This window comes from Zalophus californianus, chromosome 12 (assembly GCF_009762305.2).
Source record: "Zalophus californianus isolate mZalCal1 chromosome 12, mZalCal1.pri.v2, whole genome shotgun sequence".
Classification (NCBI taxonomy): Eukaryota; Metazoa; Chordata; class Mammalia; order Carnivora; family Otariidae; genus Zalophus; species Zalophus californianus.
The window spans coordinates 80013273-80034249 of NC_045606.1; the positions used below are offsets into that span (position 1 = coordinate 80013273).

The window sequence follows — 20977 nt, forward strand, 5'->3', positions numbered from 1 at the left end:
AAACCAAAACCCAAACCAAGAAACTTCCAAAGATGCATTATCAATTTTAAAATATAAAAAATATAATTCAATATACATGTAATTTTACATCATACTAGATGCTTTAATCTCTCTTCAATGAATCAGAAGTGTCCTGGATCTTATAGAACTCCAATGAGATATGAATTATTCAGTAATTAATAAATTATTTTTAATGTGGAATATGGAGTTTGTTACATTTTAAAAATTAAAAGACACTATATAATCATTTAATATGCAACCAATATTACTCATACAAAACAAAATAATCAAACAATAATGCTACATGACATTAATGTATATATATCAAATCTTTCTCCTAAGTGAAAATATTTTTACATAGCCAAAAATAGCATTCTAGAGTTAGCTGGGATGTTCTACAGACAAGGAAAAGAAAAACTCTTAGGGACCTATCCCAAGAACTAAAAGAAAACAAAATACATAGGGTCTCTCAAAAGTCCAATGTTTTGGATACTGCTCTAAGAAATTTGATTATAATGCTCAGTGTGTGGCTAAAACAGGTATTCTTTTATAAGATAATGAACAGCAAAATATAGATCTGCTTCTCAAAACATTGTAACATCCAAAACTGTTCAAGTTTAATCAAACTTCTTTCCAAAAATGGAGAATTTTAATGAGAGGCAGGTATGAAAACCAAATAATTTTGGAACATAACGCATTCCTGAGGTAAGCTAGGGAGCCACAGGCGATATGCCACATTATGTGGCACAAAAAGACTGAAACCTGTAGTGTCCCAGAGTCTGAGGAAAGAAAAAGAAAATGGGGGGGAGAAATAGAGGTGGACAGTCAAAAAATGACAAAAATATTTTGGCTATCCTCTCCCTTCCTCTGGACTCAAATATTAGAAAAGTAAGCACAAACAGGGTTCCCTCTACTCCTCCCATTTGCTCACAGAGCAAGCGGGCATTATGATATTAATAACAAGCAAGCATGAGCCACATACTATTAAGTTTGGAAGTGTTTTATGGCCCGCCTACATTTATCTTAGTTAGCAAGAACAGACAATAAGAACAGAGTAAATGTGTCTCAAGCTTAAAGAAATTATAGGCTATTTCTTAAAATCTGAGACAAAGCTAAAATTAAACTTATTAAAACTTATTAAAATATAAATTAACTAAAAAAAATCAATGTTACCTGTGTAAGGCAAAAAACTTACGTACCTAACTCTGTCTAGCCAGCTCTCTGAAGCAAAAGTAAATGTGAGGCTTTCAAAGATAAATGCTATAAAATCTCAAAATCCTAAGGTAGCAATGACCTTGTCTTCCTACATAAAAGAGGACATATTATGTACCCCTGATGAATCATTATCAAAATCAATTCTGATGATACAATGATCTTTTACTAAATATTGTTTCATAATCTTTGAGAAATTCTTGGTTTTCATGATGAATCTTATCACAATTGAATAAGAATGTAACTATCTATATTGTCCTTTTAACAACAGGACTGACAGACTTCTACAATAAAAAGCTACAACTCTCCCAAGTCTAAATATAAAACCTGGGAAATAAGCATTTGCTACTAGAAATAAGACAGCAACATGCTACAGGTCATATGTAATCACTACTAGTATGAAGAGGAAAAGTCTTCAAGAAAAATTTTAGTCAAGAAGTACAAATGCTAGAGTGTACCAAATAGCCTCAGTGGCACTGAATTAAACATTTATAAAATAAATTTTAGTGAAAAAATTCTAGCTAATGATATAGAGCAGAATAGACTTCTTTCCATTTACCTAAATTTGAGCTGCATAAAGGTAATTTTCCTCCATATAACTACTTATGTACAGCTGGATGTAATATTTAAGATTTGGTCCCATATTTGCAAAATCATACTGCTTTATGTAATACAAAAAAGGCACAGCTGTGGATTGTTCCTGTACATTTATTCTGGTACATCTCAGTAGTAATATTAATGAAGTTGATCCCTTCCTCAACACGAAAAGAGCTATTTGTCTGATTCTCCTACAGCATGTTGAAGGACGAGTTCTATGAGTAGAAATAAAAAGTGTAACTAAAGTTATGTAATAGATAATTTTAAAACTTTACCATCTTGCTAGCAGTAAAGATATCTCACTATATTTTAAAATATACTTTAGAGTTTCAATGAATATGTTGTGATAAAATTGATGACCTTCATTTTAATTTAGTATCTCAGAAGAAATAGAGAAACATATTATCATTGTAATAACAGATGGTTTATTACTACTCATGAATTTTTTTATTAAGGGACTGGATCCAACTAAACATATCTGATAGAGATATAAAATACATCTGAATATATAATAAAAATTATAGTTCCCCAAGGCTTTCATTATAGACACGATTTAGTAACATTGTCAGAAGAAAACATGATTATGCTAAGACAACTTAAAAATAAAATTGAGTCATCAATGTTTTAAAAACAGCTATCATTTTATTCTATACTACTATCATTTGTTATTTTTTTAATACACTTACTGATGAGTAAAAACTTTCGGTAACAAGAATTAGTGACATATCAAGTGCAGAAAGTTTTTAAATTCTATCTTCTACCAAGTCAGATAGACATAATTGGCAGTAATGTAGCTTATTCCTAAATTCAGCAGGCCAATTAGAGCCACCAGATAACACTCACAACTGGAAGAGGATCATAGTGATCACACCTTTATAGCAAATTCACAGAATATTAAGATTCAGGGGACGATAAACTTGATGATGCAAACAAACCACCAAGATGAAAGTATGCAAATGTATGTTGAAAAGTATGATAGCGTGGAGAATGTAGACTGTAGGAAAAAGTAAAGTCAAATGAAAATATTTGAGAAATAAACAATAACTTCTCTGCTTCAACCTTACTGTTTAACATTCCCTTTCTGCTAAAACAGAAATCACCAGAGTTTTCAATAAAACATCCCTCTGCAGCCTTCAGACTTAGTTACCACCTATTTCAAATTTCTCTGGATTTCACAGTCTTCACACAGTTACTTTCATAGAGTAAGTCTTCACATTCTGCATTAACAAAATCCTCTGACTACATGAAAATAAGATGTTCCCCTCACCTCCCACTAAAGAGTACACTTCGAGTTCACTCCACAATAATAAAATTTACATATGTATAACTTAATAAAAGTATTTTTTTAAAATATAAACTCAATGAGAACATCTTTGTTGTAGTAGGTAAACTACATGCAGTAGGCATGCAGTAGATAAAGACAGAATTTCATCAACAACACTGTTTTGCATTTTTAACATCTCTAAAATATGGTTACATCTAGAGCGCCTGGGTGGCTCAGTTGTTAAAGTGTCTTGCCTTCGGCTCAGGTCATGATCCCAGAGTCCTGGGATTGAGTCCTACATCGGGCTCCCTGCTCGGCGGAAAACCTGCTTCTCCCTCTCCCACTCCCCCTGCTTGTGTTTCCTCTCTCGCTGTCTCTGTCAAATAAATAGATAAACTCTTTAAAAAAAAAAAATGGCTACATCTTAAAATTGACAGTGAATCATAACTTAATTGGCAGAGCTTTTCTTGATGATACATACATAATGGTGCTTCTACAAATGCTGTTTCAGGTTAGATTAAATAGGTTAATAACTGCTAAATTTAGTTGAACTGAATTAAACCAAGGTAAAGGTGTATGGTCTGTTTACTATATTAACTCTCAGGAAACTGAAATCATTTTTTTGATTCTTTTCTATGTCAGTATCTAAAAGCTTATATTATTATACAGAATTTGTAGGTTATATCTTAATTTATCTTTAAAAACAACCAAAGTACTATGCCTTTTGACTGAGGTGCTTAATTTTTTTCGTTTGAAGTAATGATTGATAGGAAAGGACTTACTACTGCCATTGTGCTGTTTTGTCTTTTAGCACTTTTGTCCTCCTTCTTCTTTCCCTGATTTTTTTTTTTTAAGTAGTGACATACTCTGATTCCTTTCTCATTTCCTTTTGAGTATCTTCTGTAGGTATTTTCTTTGTGGTTACCATGGAGTTTATATAAAACATCTTAAAGTTATAACAACCTATTTTAAGCTGATAAATACTATATATAAAAACTATACTTCTACTCCTCCTCACATACACTTTGCTATTAATGTTATAATTTGTATCTTTTTATACTGTGTATTCATTAACGTGTTCACCGGTAGTTATTTTTTATACTTTCATCTTTTTTAAGTTCAATACCAGAATTAAAAGTGATTTATACATTACCATCATAGTATTAAAATATTCTATATTTGTCTATATATTTACCTTTTCTAGCCTATTTCATATCTTCATATGCTGTCATGTTACAGTTTAGCATCCTTTTCTTAATTAGGCTTTGGAATCTAAAGACCACACTTATTTTATAGATGAATATGGCCAAAAAATATGCATCCATGTTGTTTGGCAATTATAAATCAGAAATGAGGGGCGCCTGGGTGGCTCAGTCACTTACACGGCTAACTCCGAATTTCAGCTCAGATCATGATCCCAGGGTCCTGGGAAAGAGCCTTGCATTGGGCTCTGTGCTCAGTGGGGAATGTGCTTAGGGATTTTCTCTCTCTCCCTCTCTCTCTACAACCCCTCCCCCAACTCACATGCAACCATGCGCATGCGTGCGCTCTCTCTCTCTCTCAAATAAATATTTTTAAAAATAAATAAATCAGAACTGAGCTTCTAAGACTTAACAGTATTGAAGGAGCTATGTTTCTGAAACCAATAAAGCAGTTTCAGCCCATTAAAATCTTCACCAATTTTAATACCTACCGGTTCCTTTGCTTAGATATGGAGGTTTAAAGAACTTCACAACACCATAGACATTGACAATTGTACCACCCTTAAGTTGATTCAGGGGTGTATATATATAATGTGTTGCTGGAACCTAAGAAAGAGAAGACAGTGAATACATCAATACTAAGTATTTAATTTTAGAATAATTTTATGATTAAAGTTTTAAATTAAGAACCAATCTAACTGCATTTTTTTCCTTTTAAGTTTCTAAAAAGAGGATATAGCCTAAGAAAAAAGGAAATGCAGAGCTTATAAAGAATACTATACAAACCAGTTTTTCTTACAATTTTGATGATAAATTATGTAATTTGTACACAATTCTAAGAAATGCAATTTAAGAGATCTTGGTTCTGGATTTTAAGTAATATCCCTTCAAAATGTGTGGTATATATTTCTTTTTTTTCTCCCTATATTACTATAAAGATTTTACTTAGGCCTAAAAAGCCAGGTTTTGATTGTAAATGGTATATACATTAAAAATGGTAAAAATAGAAAAGAAAAATTATCTTTGTACATTTATATTTATAAATTATTTAATTTATATTAAAAATTATAATTGTACATAAGTTTGGAAAGAAAGGGGAAAGTGATTTACAAGGACATGTCTGCATATTAGTCTAACAATCCTTAAAAGGGTTCACGCATCTGGCCCCATCACCCATCCATCCCACCCACAACTGGAAATAAGGTTACTACCTACCACATGAGTTAAAACTTTAAAAATCAAATCAAAATGAGTTAATTGGTTTTTTCAAGGAAGCTGATATTTTAGTTCAAATATAAGAAAGGCAGTGCTTAGAAATGTTATCAAACCTCGATATAAAAAAAGTTGTAGCTCATAAATGATGGAAGAAAAACAATGGTCAGCATATGGGACAAAAATGAAAGATATATGCTCAGCTGACAAATAATGAGATTCAAGACATTAAGGTTATCTCCCTAACGTACAGATGAATGCGGCAGGCCAGCACAGCTCAATGACACTAACCATTATGGTCATCCATGTAATGTACTTGTTAATTCATGAACAACAAACAACTTACTGATTATAATTTGACCTTCCATGTAAATAGGCCAGAATATACGTGCACAGCATCTAAGCTATAGTCTAATAGATCAGAATACCTGGGCTCTCTGAAAAGACATTTTTTGCCAATTTCATAGGTTCTTTCCTTCACTTGTTCCTTACATACAGGTTTATAGATGTATCAAGTTTTTGAAGCTGAGCAATCTAAAACAATTTTGAGAAAAACTAATACCTGGGGCTAATTCATGCTTTTAAGAAAGCATATCAACCCTTTTACTGGTTACAGTTTCTTTAAATAACAAATTTGAATCATATTTCCATATAGCATTATTCAGAATTCAAAATCTATATCCCATAGTCACTGTTAACTAATACAAAGTCCCTGAACTCTGTCCATTACAAACAAAAGGTTTAAGAATATAGGCAGAAGGTAAACTTTATATTAAACTTCCTCATATATTACCTTTTTTCCAGTTTCACTCAGCTACATGTAGCTCAACTATAAAAATGGGAACCTTCCTATTGCTAGAACAAAATTTTATAAAATATTGAAAAAAAGATAAAAAAGATATGAAAAATGTATCACAAGTATAATAAACTTCTTAAAATTAAATAATTTTTTAAATCACAATTCGGCACATGATAATGTTTATAAATATAACTGATGAAGAAACAAAAGTACTTGCCTGAGGTTAAAAGTAGTACTAATCCCAGTATCTTCACACAATAAAACTTTTTTTCCATTTTAATTTTTTTGTATATGTAGCTTATACAAAGTATCAGCAGATATTCCAAATAAAAGAACAACCAGGTATTTATTACTTGGTAAATATATAACTCAAATTTAACATTATTAAAGGTAAAGATTTTGTTTTCCCATTGTATTACTATTTTAAAATTAGACTATAAGTGGATCTCATATATATATATGGGATGCATACATATACATGTATGTACATATATGGGTGTATCTTTATGTGTGTGGGGGGTTATTTTAAATTAAATTGAATATCATCTTACCAAAGACATGGATTCTGCAGAAAAATCCCTTACAGATTTAACATAAACCTGAAAACAAAAAGAGGATTTACTTGTATACAAACAACCTCCAATTTGATTACAGACCTTTAACTGCACCAAAGCTACACACTTAACTGTGTAATATTCAAATTCACTAGAATGGCACAAAATTATGGCTTACAAATTAAGACTAACATGTGCAAAACTGTCTAAGTTTCAGTCTAATCTATTAATTTCACAATGTCACAGGACCACCCCTAGCCCATATAATGCCCTTGTGGATACTACAGAAAAACAGGCAGACAGTGGCCTGCAACCACAGGACTTGGCCCAACTTCACTTCTCTGACAGCCTTGACCAAACTGGTGGTCTCTGTGTGTGCACACGCACACACACACAGGGCTGTGGGAGGAGGGGTAAAGTGGGAGGCAGAGAATGATCTCTGTAAAAAAATAAAATAGAATGAAATCAGCTTTATCTAAAAAAGGGCACTTGATTAATTTAAAGTGAAATCAAGTAGACCATCAAAAGGGGCTGATGGTGTAAGAGCAAAGAATGAGATTAGGTCTAGAGTACCTATAAAGTTAAAAAATTCTATTAATAAGTAATTATTTTTAAGGGATTTTTCTTTTCTACCTGGAGTCATTCTAAACATAAAGCCAAGAAAAGAATTTTTGCTTTAAACTTAAAATATTTAATTAAAATAACCCAGTCAGACTAAATAGTTTATCTGTAGATTTATATATATAATGCTCCTATTCCATCCCCTTAGCTCATTAAAACCACAAATGATTGGACTAGAAGTTACACACTTACATAAACAGTTGATCTGAAGTCCTCAAATGCTTTCAAAAATAAGCAATGTTTACCATCTCTGCTTGTAGATGAAGATGCTGACAAGACAGTAAATCCAGCTACTGCAATGGTATCCTACATAAGGAAAAAATGGTTTTAAACATCAAAATATCTGTAATTGTGAATGTCATATAAATTCTTATATTATTATTTAAAAACAGGAGTAATTTCCATAAAATGGAAAACTGGTTAGCCTAAATTTAATGCTTCCTGAATATAAGATTGAGACTACTACTTCCTCAAAAAGGACATCAACAATGTAGCCCTGGACAAGTATAATGTCTCACTTCATTCACCAGGAAATCATTAACTAAATCACTCAAAAATTTTTATTTATTTAGTGGGAGTTCAAAAATCAATGTTTATCTCAATTTATATGAATAAGTTTGCAGAAATAAACAATGAGATAACAGATGATCCAACAGTATTAAGAATGAAATTTAAATGAAACTAAATGTCAGAGTTGAGAAACTACATTGAGAAAGACATGCCATTAGTATAAAAACTCCATATTGTCACAAAGCTAATACTTGTGCATATAAATCCAGGGTATGAGACATAAATAAGAAATTTCCATTGACATACTAATAAGAAAAAAATATTTTCTATCTACTTATGTTTATAATAGTAATAAGAAGCCAGTCCCCACTTATTCTTGCTTCTCTCATTCTTTAGTTAAATCTCCTTTTCTTAATTTTCAAGCACTGGAACATACACATTCAGCAAATTTTGTCTTGCTGCACTATACATATATAATATGTAATAATATATATTATATATATGAAATTATCCTACTCTTCTAATTTTTTTTTTTATTTTTAAGATTTTATTTATTTATCAGAGAAAGAGAGACAAAGGCAGGCAGAGGGAGAAGCAGGCTCCTTGCTGAGCAAGGAGCCCAATGTGGGACTCGATCCCAGGACCCTGTGATCATGACCTGAGCCGAAGGCAGACGCTTAACCGACTGAGCCACCCAGGCGTCCCCCTACTCTTCTAATTTTAATACCAAAATCTTAAGATACATAAAAATTCCTGGGCTTTAGGCAGCTTCCTTCAATAATCTTAATTTCTACCAAAAAGAAGTCTCCCGCATTACTGACTTGCTTTGCACATGCGAGAAAGGGTCTGGTGTCAATCTGCATTTAGATCCATTAAACGAGGCTGTGAACTACCTTGTAGGCTGGGGTAACGTCTCATGTCTTTCTTTTTTTTTTTTAAGATTTTATTTATTTATTTGACAGAGAAAGAGTGTGCGTGCACACACAGGAAGAAGCAGACTCCCCGCTGAGCAAGAAGCCCGACGCGGGACTCAACCCCAGGACCTTGGAATCATGACCTGAGCTGAAGGCAGACACTTAACCAACTGAGCCACCCAGGCATCCCTAGGCAGTTTTAAAGGGGAATAAAATAAATAGTAAGACTGCTTCTGGAATACATTACTCTTAAAACTGAAACATAAACAATGCTTTCAACTAACTAAAAATTCTGATTTAAATGAAAACTTGAGATTTTAGTCAAAGACTTAAAGTTGTCTAATCAAACTAACGGGAAGATAAACAGAAGTAGGGAAGTTTATCAGTTCTAAATTCTCTTAAAAGCACAAAAAAATAACCTATGTCATCTTATTTTCTATTTTACTTAAAAATGTCTTAAATATTATATGGAAAGAATACACAAAATGCCAAGTGTGCAGATGAACATTTTTCTATTTTTCTGTATAATCTAAACTTAAGTATTTATTTTATGATGGAGAAAACATTTTAAATAGAAAAAAATCACTAAAAGGACATCAGCATTCATAAGAAAAAATTTTTCACAAGTCTAATTCTATTTTAACATTAGCAATACAATTCAGTAAAACATTATAATAAAACTTTTCCTCTAGCACAGATTTGACAACGTAGAAATAACAACCAAAAATATTTACAAAAACTAATGTTTAATTTATTATATTTCTAAACATGAACTTACATTTGAATATATCTATATAAATTGCATGAAAGGCCCTCAGTGATCCCATCCCAATCAACCTGGCCTGTTTTATTTTCATATGTCTATTCAATACTATAAAAATCAGATTCTCTTATATTCGTAGTGCTTTTCCACATATGCTCTTTGCATATTCTGAGCCCCTACTAGTAAGAGCATTTTTCTTTTGCATATATCTGATCCTATCTATCTTTTAAAACCTGGACTGTAAATGCTTTTCTTATGAGGTCTATCTTAGATTGCCTCTCTCTGAGAAAAATATTTCTTCCTTCCTCTGAACTCTCCTATGCAGTATTTTAATATTTTTCACTTGTGTGTTATTTACAAGGGCTTCTTAATGTTTTTAATGCTCTTAGAAGTCTATAAGATCCCTGGGACTAAGAAGGTCTTATATACCTTTATATCCCATTAAAGAGACAGTAAGGGGCTTCTGTTCATAGTTACAAAGTATATGTTGAATAAATTAATACTGGTAAAATTAAAGTACAAAGCTAAACAGAAGAGAGAAAAAAATGGCTCTTAGAATCCAGTTCCCATGAATTTACAAATTGTAATAGCTTTTAAATTAATTCAAATGCAGAGGATAAGAAAGATAAACATATAATAGGAACTATTAGTTTATATAAACACTCATCAGACTGAGTTGAAAATGAGATTTAATATGCATTGTTCTAAGTTCTAAGCTTCTGAAAAGAGCACACTGAAGCCATTCAAACAAGAATAGGAATTACACAGTTGAGTGCTAAGAATGCATTTGATATACAGAGTAGGCATTTATCTCAATCTGCTGAAAGGAAGTATTAGGAAACCAGCCTGAGAGAATACCATATTACTAAAAGTGATAAGGCTTTATCAATATCTGTGCATGAATGTTCTAAAAATAAAACACATTTGGTATATCTGAAATCTTTGAACTAACTCAGGATACCAGATATCAGCAAGTGGGTCATTTTCCTTTTGTGTCATTTTTCTGTCACAGTGTCTTAAAAGGAGTGAAACTTTGTCATTAAACAATTTCCTTTTTGGTTTAGCCAACAGGAATATTTCTACCGCAAACAATTTCAGAGAAAAATCAACGAAAACAGCACAGGTCTTTTTAACATAAAGGAGTGTTCTTAAAAATCAATAATAAAAAGGAAAAAAAAAGCAGACAACTTATTTACATATTAACAGATGTCATTTTTTACATACGAATATCTTATAATGTAGAACATAATCAGTGGTGGAACAGGAAACAAATCAATATGTGACTAAAAAACGTAAACTACAAGACTAGCATATTAACCTGCTAATTTTTAATTGATATTGTATCCAAAATTCTCAAGTTGTTGCACTTTTAGTAAGCAGGAAAAGGACACAGAAAATATGAAAAAACTGATAATCCAAAAAGAAAAACACTTATCTGACTTTAACAGGCATTAAGTAATTTTTACTACACTGACCTTGCAAATCCTGTTATCATATTTTAAAACACCAATTAAGAGTGAAAGAGTGCAGGGAGAAGCCAGGAATCTGATAACACTGGTAACATAGCGATGGACAGAAAATGTTTCTCTAATATGAAAAATGTATTTTATGAGTATTAACATCAATTTGGTCATGGAATTTAATTGGAAGTAATACAGATAATATTAGCATAAAATCCAAAATCTTTAAATGGTTTACAAGTCACTATATGATCTGATGCCCACCACCTCACCAGCTACCTACTATGTGACACACCCTGGAATAGTGCCTTTTGTAATTTTTAGCATTCCAGGCTCCTCAATCAGGGCCTTTGTATATGTTGTTCTCTTTTACTAATCAATCCACTCTCCCAGTACCCATCTTCATTCTTTCTGCTACTTTTCTGATTCTACTACTCAATCTCAGTCATATCACATCTGGCTAAAGTAATCAATTATGTAATAGTTGTTTAATTCCCTCTGCTCTACTGAGCACTGTCTCGCAAGGTCCATTACCCTCTTATTCACGACATCCAGCATAGAAGACCAAAAACATTCAACAAGTATCTGGACAATTAAATGAATAACTATGTCAATATTATATATACATTTATATATACATATATACACACACACACACATATATATAAAATACCTTCATTAAATCTTAACTAAACTATACAAGTACTACAAAGCTTATTTCAAAGAATCTTAGCATTTCAGAACTGAAAACAGGACTTTAGAGATCACATAATCAAACACCTTCATTTTTCAGATAAAAAAATAAGGGCAAGAGAGGGTAAATGAACAGTCTAAGGTCACATTCAGCTAATTAGTTGTAGATCAAGACAAGAATCAAGATCTCCTAATTTCTAAGACAGGCACTACTCTCTTTCAGAACTAAATCTCACAAGGAGGGAAAACAATGTATTGACAAATGTCTGTAATTCTGATGGTTTTGTGATAAAATATTTTTTAAACTTTCAAAATACTTTGAAAAAGTCTTTCCCCATATTTTATGTCCATTTATTAAATGTTAAATCTTACTTTAAAGGACCTTACTACTATAAACTCTAAAATAAATAGCCTAATTAGACCTCCCCAATGATCAGCATTCATGGATTTTAAACTCAGAAAGATTTTAAAGTAAATTGTGACCTCAGTCTTCTACCATTATATTTTAAAAAGGAAAAACTTTGACTTACCATTATTAACATTCTCTGTTATCTGACAAGTACTAATTAGCTAGTGTAGTTCTATTCTGTTTTAATGAATACCTATTTAAAATATATTTCAATTGCAGAAACACCTTTCATATGTCAGGTAAAATACGACTATCTCATACATTGTACATGTTTTGTAGATGCACTGCACATGTTTTTCTAATTCATTGTATTATAACCCTTTTATTTTGTTTCCAAACAATAATTTAATATAAGAACCTTAAAGGAAAAAGATAAAAATGTATTTAAAATATAAACAGATCCCTAATATTCAATACCATGTATTTATTTTTAAAACCCTTCTCTAAAGGTGTCCAAGATATGCTGTAAAATAAAGCAATTTACAAAACATGAGTAAGTACTGTCATTTGATGAAAAATGTGCATATATAAGCTTATCTACATGCATATATATATATACATACATGCATAAATATACAGATATACACACACATACATAAAAGCTGGAAAGGTGCAAGATAAAGAAGCAGTGATTTTATCTAATTTTACCACAGTAGGCAACGTGAGTGGCTTCAGAGGGAAAGGGGCAGCTTCTGCTTTTCTGGTTATACCCTTCCACACAGCTTGAATGTTTTTTAGAACATTCAAGACCAGGCAAAAAGACCAACCAAAAAGAACAAAATCTTCTAAACCAAATTATTTACAAGATCTAATCCAAGCCTACTATCTTCCTGAAGTAGGAAAAGAATACAGTTGTGGAGTTAGAGTAGTAACTCCACTTACTACAAGTTCTATAACAATACTTAGGATATTATATTTGTATGGAATCTTATAGATTACAAGTGCTTCTATACCTGTTTATCATTTGAGTAACCCTCCGCAGTGATGGTCATTTGTAGTTTTATGAAGAACTAAGGTTTGTTATAGGACTTCTCACCAAAAATAATACAGGATTTTTACAAGACACTAATTTCTAGTATCAAATCATTATTATTTCTGTATAATGTGGGCATATAACTAATTACTTTTGGAACTTCAATACTAACTCAACTATACACCATAATAGAATCATATGAAATTCTGTCCTTAAAAAGTGGTTCTTAATGATTGTGGGTTCATGGATCTTTCTGAGAATGAGAGAAGAGTTAAAAATGGCCTTCTCAGAGAGGGAAAAAAAAAATACATACATACGTTTACATACACATTGAATTGGTTCAAGAACCTCTTCTGGGGCACCTGGGTGGCTCAGCCGGCTAAGCTCAGCAAAGGAGTCTGCTTTTCTCTTTCACTCCCCTCTGTACTCTCCTTCTCTCTCTCTCTCTCTCAAATAAATAAATAAAATCTTGGGTGCCTGGGTGGCTCAGTTGGTTAAGCGACTGCCTTCGGCTCAGGTCACGATCCCAGAATCCTGGGATCAAGTCCAACATCGAGCTCCTGGCTCAGCAGGGAGCCTGCTTCTCTCTCTGACCCTCTCCCCTCTTATGCTGTTTCTCTCTCTCTCTCTAATAAATAAAATCTTTAAAAATTAATAATAAAATCTTAAAAAAAATCTCTTCTGATGATCTGTACACTACTGGGGGTTCACTGAAGATCCCTGCACCCTAGAATACTTGTCTTCATCTACAAACAGATGGTCCTTTCACAAAAATTAAGTAGGTTTAATTTTATAGCTAGTTGACTCTTAAAAAAAAGATGCTAGAGCCTCCCTCCTTACCATGCATTAAACTGTCTTTTTTCTCTGGCTGGAATTTGAAGCAGGTAGTTTAATGTCTTACTTACTAAAAAATATCAGGAGAGAAGAAAGGAAAGGCAACTTTAATGATCTTAGCAAGTCGAAAGGGAGTGAACTATAATTTCCTGGCCCTGGTCTGCAAATCTTTAAAAATGTTAAAAGTGGACCTCTTGGGGCACCTGGGTGGCTCAGGAGGTTAAGCGTCTGCCTTGGGCTCAGGTCATGATCCCTGGGTCCTGGTATCGAGTCCCGCATCGGGCTCCCTGCTCGGCGGGAAGCCTGCTTCTCCCTCTCCCCCTCCCCCTGCTTGTGTTCCCTCTCTCGCTGTGTCTCTGTCAAATAAATAAATAAAATCTTAAAAAAAAAAGAAAGTGGACCTCTTTACAGAATGGAAAGAGTTCATTTGAAATAAGAACATAAAACTACATTTCATATTTATTACATATATTCTATAATTCATGAAAACTAAATATTACTAATTCAATGTATTAGGGCAAAACTTCCCTGGGCATACCTAGCAGCCTGAAGAATAAGGAAGCTGTTAACAGCATTTGTTTGGTTTTGTTTACTTTTTTTTTTGGAAGGATGGGGAGTCAGAGAAAATATCTTTTAGAGCTTAGTATCACATACAAATTAGTCACTGAATTGATGTATTTTTCATTTTCCCCTATCTCAACAAAGTATTGTAACATACCACTTTCTAGTTCAAAGGAAGAATATGTCATTTTTCTAAATGAGTGAATCTTCCCTTGTTAAACACCTAATGTTCTCGCTTTCATCCATATTCTCTCCCTTTTTCTCCCTCTCCACCTCATTTCTGAAGAATATGGCCCTTAAAAAATGGCATGACTTCAGATCTTCTTGAGCACTGAATTCTTAATAATTCAGAACTGTCATCATGAATATTAATTAATTTACCTAAGCCAAAATAAAGTCATGCCTTCAAGGGCAAGAATAAGAATAATAGAAATAATAGTAATGACAACATCCCTTTACTGGAGGCATCCACAAAAGTGCCCCAACAAAATAGCTATATAGAGCTACTGATTCCTACCCTACTTGAGTGGCCTGAAGCAGAATGTCAGGTCACACCTCTTTTTCAGTATATTTGCTTCTGGAACTTTGCTGTGCCATACCAACTAGATTAGAACTATGTATCTCCAATTTTTAAAATTGTACCTAAAATTACTCTACTTATCATTCTAAGAGAAAGTCTGATGAAATGTCATAGGAGTTTTAGGACATGAATCGAACAGAAAATACCTTATTTCCTTAAATTCTAAAGTAAGATTTTAAGATACACCAGGAATTTAGTAACAAACTTTTCACAGAAGGGAAAAATCACTACACTGATTCTCCTTTCCTTTATTCAAATTATAAATTAGGAAAACATTAACTGATTTACACCACCTCTTTACAGAAGCTTTGACAAAAAAGACAAAACTTGAGTTTGGCAATCTATTCCCAAAATGCCTGTTAGAAGAAAAAAAAAGGTAGATGTTGACAGTTCCTGTGAAATAAATCTTTATTCTAGACTCCAAAGACAGGTTTTACAAAAATAGCATCATTTCCGAAGTGCACTGAATTATTTATAAATGATCTGTTTATGAAACCACAGTATGCCAGAATTACTCAGAATTCTCAGCTAATCCAACATTCTTACTTTATATTTGATTAAATTTACATCTGGAGATTATCAATGGTTACTCAAAATCCAGTAATTAACTGGAAGCCATACTCCTGGGCTCAGACCCAGTTGCCCTTTCTCTACCCTGCTTTTCCTCATTGGGGCTGCATCCAATTACACTAAGATAAAAAGTCATAACAGTAACAACAACAGTGGCCACACACTGAGTTCCCACGTAGTTCCAGCAGTAAGTACATTTATCTCTAATCCTGACAACAAGCCAGAAAGAGAGGTATTACTACTCCTATCTTGATTTTTAAAAGATTTTTAAAATTTTTATTGATTTTAATCTAAAGATTAATTTTTTAAACATAAAATTTTTTTTTAAGATTTTATTTATTTATTTGAGAGAGAGAGAGAGAGAATGAGAGACAGAGAGCACGAGAGGGAAGAAGGTCAGAGGGAGAAGCAGACTCCCTGCTGAGCAGGGAGCCCGATGCGGGACTTGATCCCGGGACTCCAGGATCATGACCTGAGCCGAAGGCAGTCGCTTAACCAACTGAGCCACCCAGGCGCCCTAAACATAAAAAATTTAAAAAAAATTTTAAATATTTTATTTATTTGACAGAGACATAGCGAGAGCAGGAACACAAGCAGGGGGAGTGGGAGAGGGAGAAGCAGGCTTCCCGCCTAGTAGGGAGCCCGATGTGAGGCTCGATCCCAGGACCCTGGGATCATGACTTGAGCCGAAGGCAGGCGCTTAATGACTGAGCCACCCAGGCGCCCCTAAAGAATTTTTTAATCTTTCAAGATTAAAATAAAAAAAGGCTGAACAGAATTAAGCATTTTGCCCCAGTCACACCTGCTGGGATTTAGACACTGACCTCCTGCTGTGTCTGGACCATGCACTCATACTTCTGAGCCTTTGTACTTGTAAATTCCTGGTCAAGAATACTCTTACTCCAAATATCTAAGGACCACTTCACTTCTTTCAAGTTTCTGCTCAAATGTCACCTTATCAGAGTCTTCATCAAATTAAAATATATCCTCACATCTCTCTCTCCCACTGCTTTATTTTCTCCACAGCATTGTCTGCCACTTGAAAAATTATGTTTATCTGTTCACTATCTACCTTTCTCTAACAGAAAGTATGCTGTTTAAGAATCTTGAAGGACTCTCATTTTCTATTACAGATCTGTATTGCCTAAATATTGCACTGCAGACATGTATTTTTTTTTAAGTGAGGCAAAATATAAAACTTGCCATTTTAACCGTTTTTAAGCATATAACTCAGTGGCAGTAATTACAATCACAATGTGTGCAACCATCACCACTACCTATTGTCAAAACATTTTCTTCATCCCAAGTGGAAATTCTTTAACCATTAAGCAAAAACTCCCCGTTCCCCCCACCAACCCCAGCTCTTGGTAACCTCTCATCTACTTTCTGTCTCTGTGAATTTGCCTATTCCGCATATTCGTATAGGTGGAATCATACAATAGCTGTCCTTTTGTGTTTGGCTTCTTTCATTTAGCATAACCTTTCCAAGGTTCATCCATGATATAGCATGTATCAGAACTTCATTCCTTCTTATGACTGAATAATATTCCATTATATGAATATATCGCATTCTTTATCCATTCATCTGCTAATGGACACTTGGGCCACCTTTTGGCTATTATTAATAAGGTAGTCCCACCCCATTCATGAGTTTGCTTTCCATGGTTTCAGATGCCTACTGTCAACCGTGGTCTAGAAGCAGATGACCCTCCTTCTGATGTACTGTCAGAAGGTCAGTACTAGCCTAACACTACATCACACGCCTATGCCATTCACCTCACTGCGTCTCATCGTGTATACATTTTATCATCTCACATCATCACAAGAAGAGTGAGCACTGTACAATAAGGTACTTTGAGAGAGAAACCACATTCACATTAATTTTATTACAGTATATTGCTATAAATATTCTATTTTATTAGTGATTGTTCTTAATCTCCTACTGTGCCTAACTTATAAATTAAACTTATTATAGGTATGTATATATAGGAAACACAGTGCATATAGGGTTCAGTACTACCCATGGTTTCAGGCTTCCAGTGGGGGTCCTGGAACCTGTCCCTACAGATAAAGGGGGGAACTACTGTAATGCTGCACTGAACACTGCTATACAAATATCTGTTTGAGTTCTTTTCAATTATTTTGTCTGTATACCTAGTTGTGGGGTTGCTGGGTCATACTATGATTCTATGAAGAAATGCCCAACTCTTTTCCACAGTGGCTGTATCATTTTACACTGAGTGGATGTAGGACCTTTGTCAAAAATCAATTGCCCATAGATAAATGGGTTTATTTTTTGACCCTTAATTCTGTTCTGTTGGTATACATATCTATCCTTATAACAGTTCCACACTGTTGATTACAGTATCTTTGTGGTAAATTTTGAAATCATAAAGTGTGAGTCCTCTGACTCTGTTACTCTTTTCCTAGATTGTTCAGGGCCCCTCGAAACGGTCTATGAATTTGAGTCAACCTTTCCATTTCTAAAGATTGTTAGAATTTTGACAGGGATTGCACTAAACCTACACATCACTTTTGTCGGTATTGATAGCTTAACAATATTGTCTTCCTACCCAAGAACATGGATGTCTTTCCACTTATTTAGGTCTTACTTAATATCTTTTAGCAATGTTTTTTAACTTTCAGTGTAGAAATCTTTCACCTCATTGGTTATATCTATTAATAGGTATATTAGTCCTTCAGATGCTAACACATATAGAATTGTTTTCATAGTTTCCTTTCCAGATCACTTATTGTGGGTGTATAGTAACAAGATTTTTATGTGTCCATTTTGTACCCTGCAATGTTGCTGAATTCATTTATCAATCCCAGCAGCTTTCTTTTGGATTCTTTGGGATTTTCAAATACAGAATCATGTCATCTGAGAAGACAGACAGTCTTACTTCTACCTTTACAATTAGGTATCTTATTTCATTTTCTTATTTAACTAGCTCTGGCTAGAACTTTCAGTGGAATGATGAAGAGCAATGGTAAAGGGAACATCCTTGTCTTGTTCCTAATCTTAGTGAGGAACTTTTGAGTCTTTCACCACTGAGTTTGACGTAACCTGTGAGTTTCTCATAATTGCCCTATAGTATGCTGAGGAAGTCCCCTTCCCTTCCTAGTTTCCCGAGTGTTTTGATTACAAAAGAGTATAGGATTTTATCAAATGCCTTTTGTGTATCAGTTAAGATGACCATCTGTTTTTTCCCTTTTTCTATTAATGTGGTATGTTACAAGGACTGATTTTTTTAAGCTGAACCAAACTGTACTCCTGGGATACATCCCACTTGGTCATAGTGTCCACTCCTTTTAATATGCTGTTGGTTCAGTTTGGCAGCATTTTGTTGGATTTAACAGGCATGTATTTTGAAACAATGATCAGAAAATTATACAAAAACACAGTTATAGCTTATATTATTTTTTAGTTGTTAAGAATTATTTTTTAATTGAGGGGGAATGTACATATCTTTAAGACATTCTGTTAAATACTAAATATTAAAATGAAGTGAAAGGAAAATTATCCCTTTTTATGTCAGTGGTAAGTTTTACAAGCTCTTTGGAATGTTGCAATTTTAAAGCTGTTGCTTAAGTAACCTTTTTACATACCTGCAAATATATAATGTAAAAAAAAAAAAAAAGATCTACAGGATGAATGTAACATCAATAATTTAAAATCTACTCCTAAAACAAAAAGTAACAAGAAAATAATTTACCCCTTCATAGAAAACTTTTGCACAGTCCTTTGCTAATTTTCCAAAAAATAATACATTGATGGTGTTGATCTCCGAATTTGAATTTTCTTGTTCTATAGAGAAAAACACACATACAGAAAAACACTAATTAGATACAACAGTTTTACACACACAAGAAAATTGATGACAACTACATTCTAAAAACTAGTTATTTCAAAATATAATTATGAAGGAAAATTAAAATTTTTATAATTCACTTTTAGTTTAATACCTTAAGTATTGCAAAGATCATGCACAGAATACTATTAGGTACTAAAACCAAAATTGTAACAAGCTTCAACTAGAATACATTTTATAAATTTCTATAAATATCACATTAACAGCATAAAATAACTGCATTCTATTTATTTTCCATGTTTATAATAAAAAGAAACTGAATATGGTATTCAATTTTTATACTATATAACGTATCACCCCCAAAGTAGTTCACTTTTTCTGAGCTTCTAGTAATCTACAGTGTCAGCACATTAAGGTTTTTATTTTGTTTTGTCTTAATTTATTTATTTGACAGAGAGAGAGCACAAGCAGGGGGAGCGGCAGGCAGAGAGAGGGAGAAGCAGGCTCTCCGCTGAGCAAGGAACCCGACCTGGGGCTTGATCCCAGGACCCCAGGGATCATGACCAGAACTGAAGGCAGACGCTTAACGGACTGAGCCACCCAGGCGCCCCTCAGCACATTAAGTTTTAATATAGGTAAGTGTATTTTCTCCTCCAGCATGCACAAATGAAAGAGTAAAAGAGCAGAGTGTGTGTAAAGATCAAACTATTTATGATTTTAAAAATGAAATTTAATTGGGGAAAAGAAAAAAAGAATTTCCACAATGTTCACTCTCCAGAGATCACCTTCTATAACCAATGCAGTAGGGCCAAATGCTAAGACTGAATTATATCATCTGAGGAAAGTCTCATTCATATCATCTTTCAAATATTCAACTACTCCAAGAAACTGCCATCATATCAGATTTTTATGCATCTATAGAGTATATGAAAGATCTTTCCCAAAATGATAGTCTTTGTTGTGTAACCTAGAACTCTTGAATCTGCTACTCTGTCAGGTCTGGTGGCGTTCATAGTGAAACAACTACCACAAAGCTGACACTGATCTCTTCAACTCCTCAAAACAAGTGTATACATAAACTGAAACACTAATGTTTCTCAAATACAAAGCACAGCGTTCTCTAACCAAAACATAACATACTGTTAATATCTTAAATGACCTATCAGATGTCTGTGTCTGGCCATGATGGACTAATAGACACTGAGTTTATTCTCCAGTCTTAAAATGACTAGAAAACTAAGAAAAAATATACGAAACAACAGTTTTCAGGTATCAGACAACAGGGAGTGCAGGAAAGTGATCTGAGAAGGAAAATAAGACAATACCCCTATCTTACTTCCTGGGGAGTTTCCAGGCAGCAGGAAATGGAGCTAAAATCCAAACAAAGCTCAGCAGTCTTGACTGAATTCAGAAGAGTTCAGATATGAGGATACCAAG

General features: G+C 33.4%; 1 protein-coding gene across 7 annotated transcripts in view; it reads right to left on the minus strand.

Moving 5' to 3' along the window:
* POT1 (protection of telomeres 1) overlaps nucleotides 1-20977 on the minus strand; it is an 82745-nt gene that overhangs the window by 48389 nt on the left and 13379 nt on the right. For all 7 annotated transcript variants that reach the window (XM_027574062.2, XM_027574067.2, XM_027574065.2 and 4 more), the window contains 4 exons: nucleotides 19445-19536; nucleotides 7654-7767; nucleotides 6838-6885; nucleotides 4767-4881 (listed from right to left, as the gene is read on the minus strand). In XM_027574062.2, the coding sequence (XP_027429863.1) occupies nucleotides 4767-4881; nucleotides 6838-6885; nucleotides 7654-7767; nucleotides 19445-19536 (369 nt within the window). The remainder of the gene's footprint in view (nucleotides 1-4766; nucleotides 4882-6837; nucleotides 6886-7653; nucleotides 7768-19444; nucleotides 19537-20977) is intronic.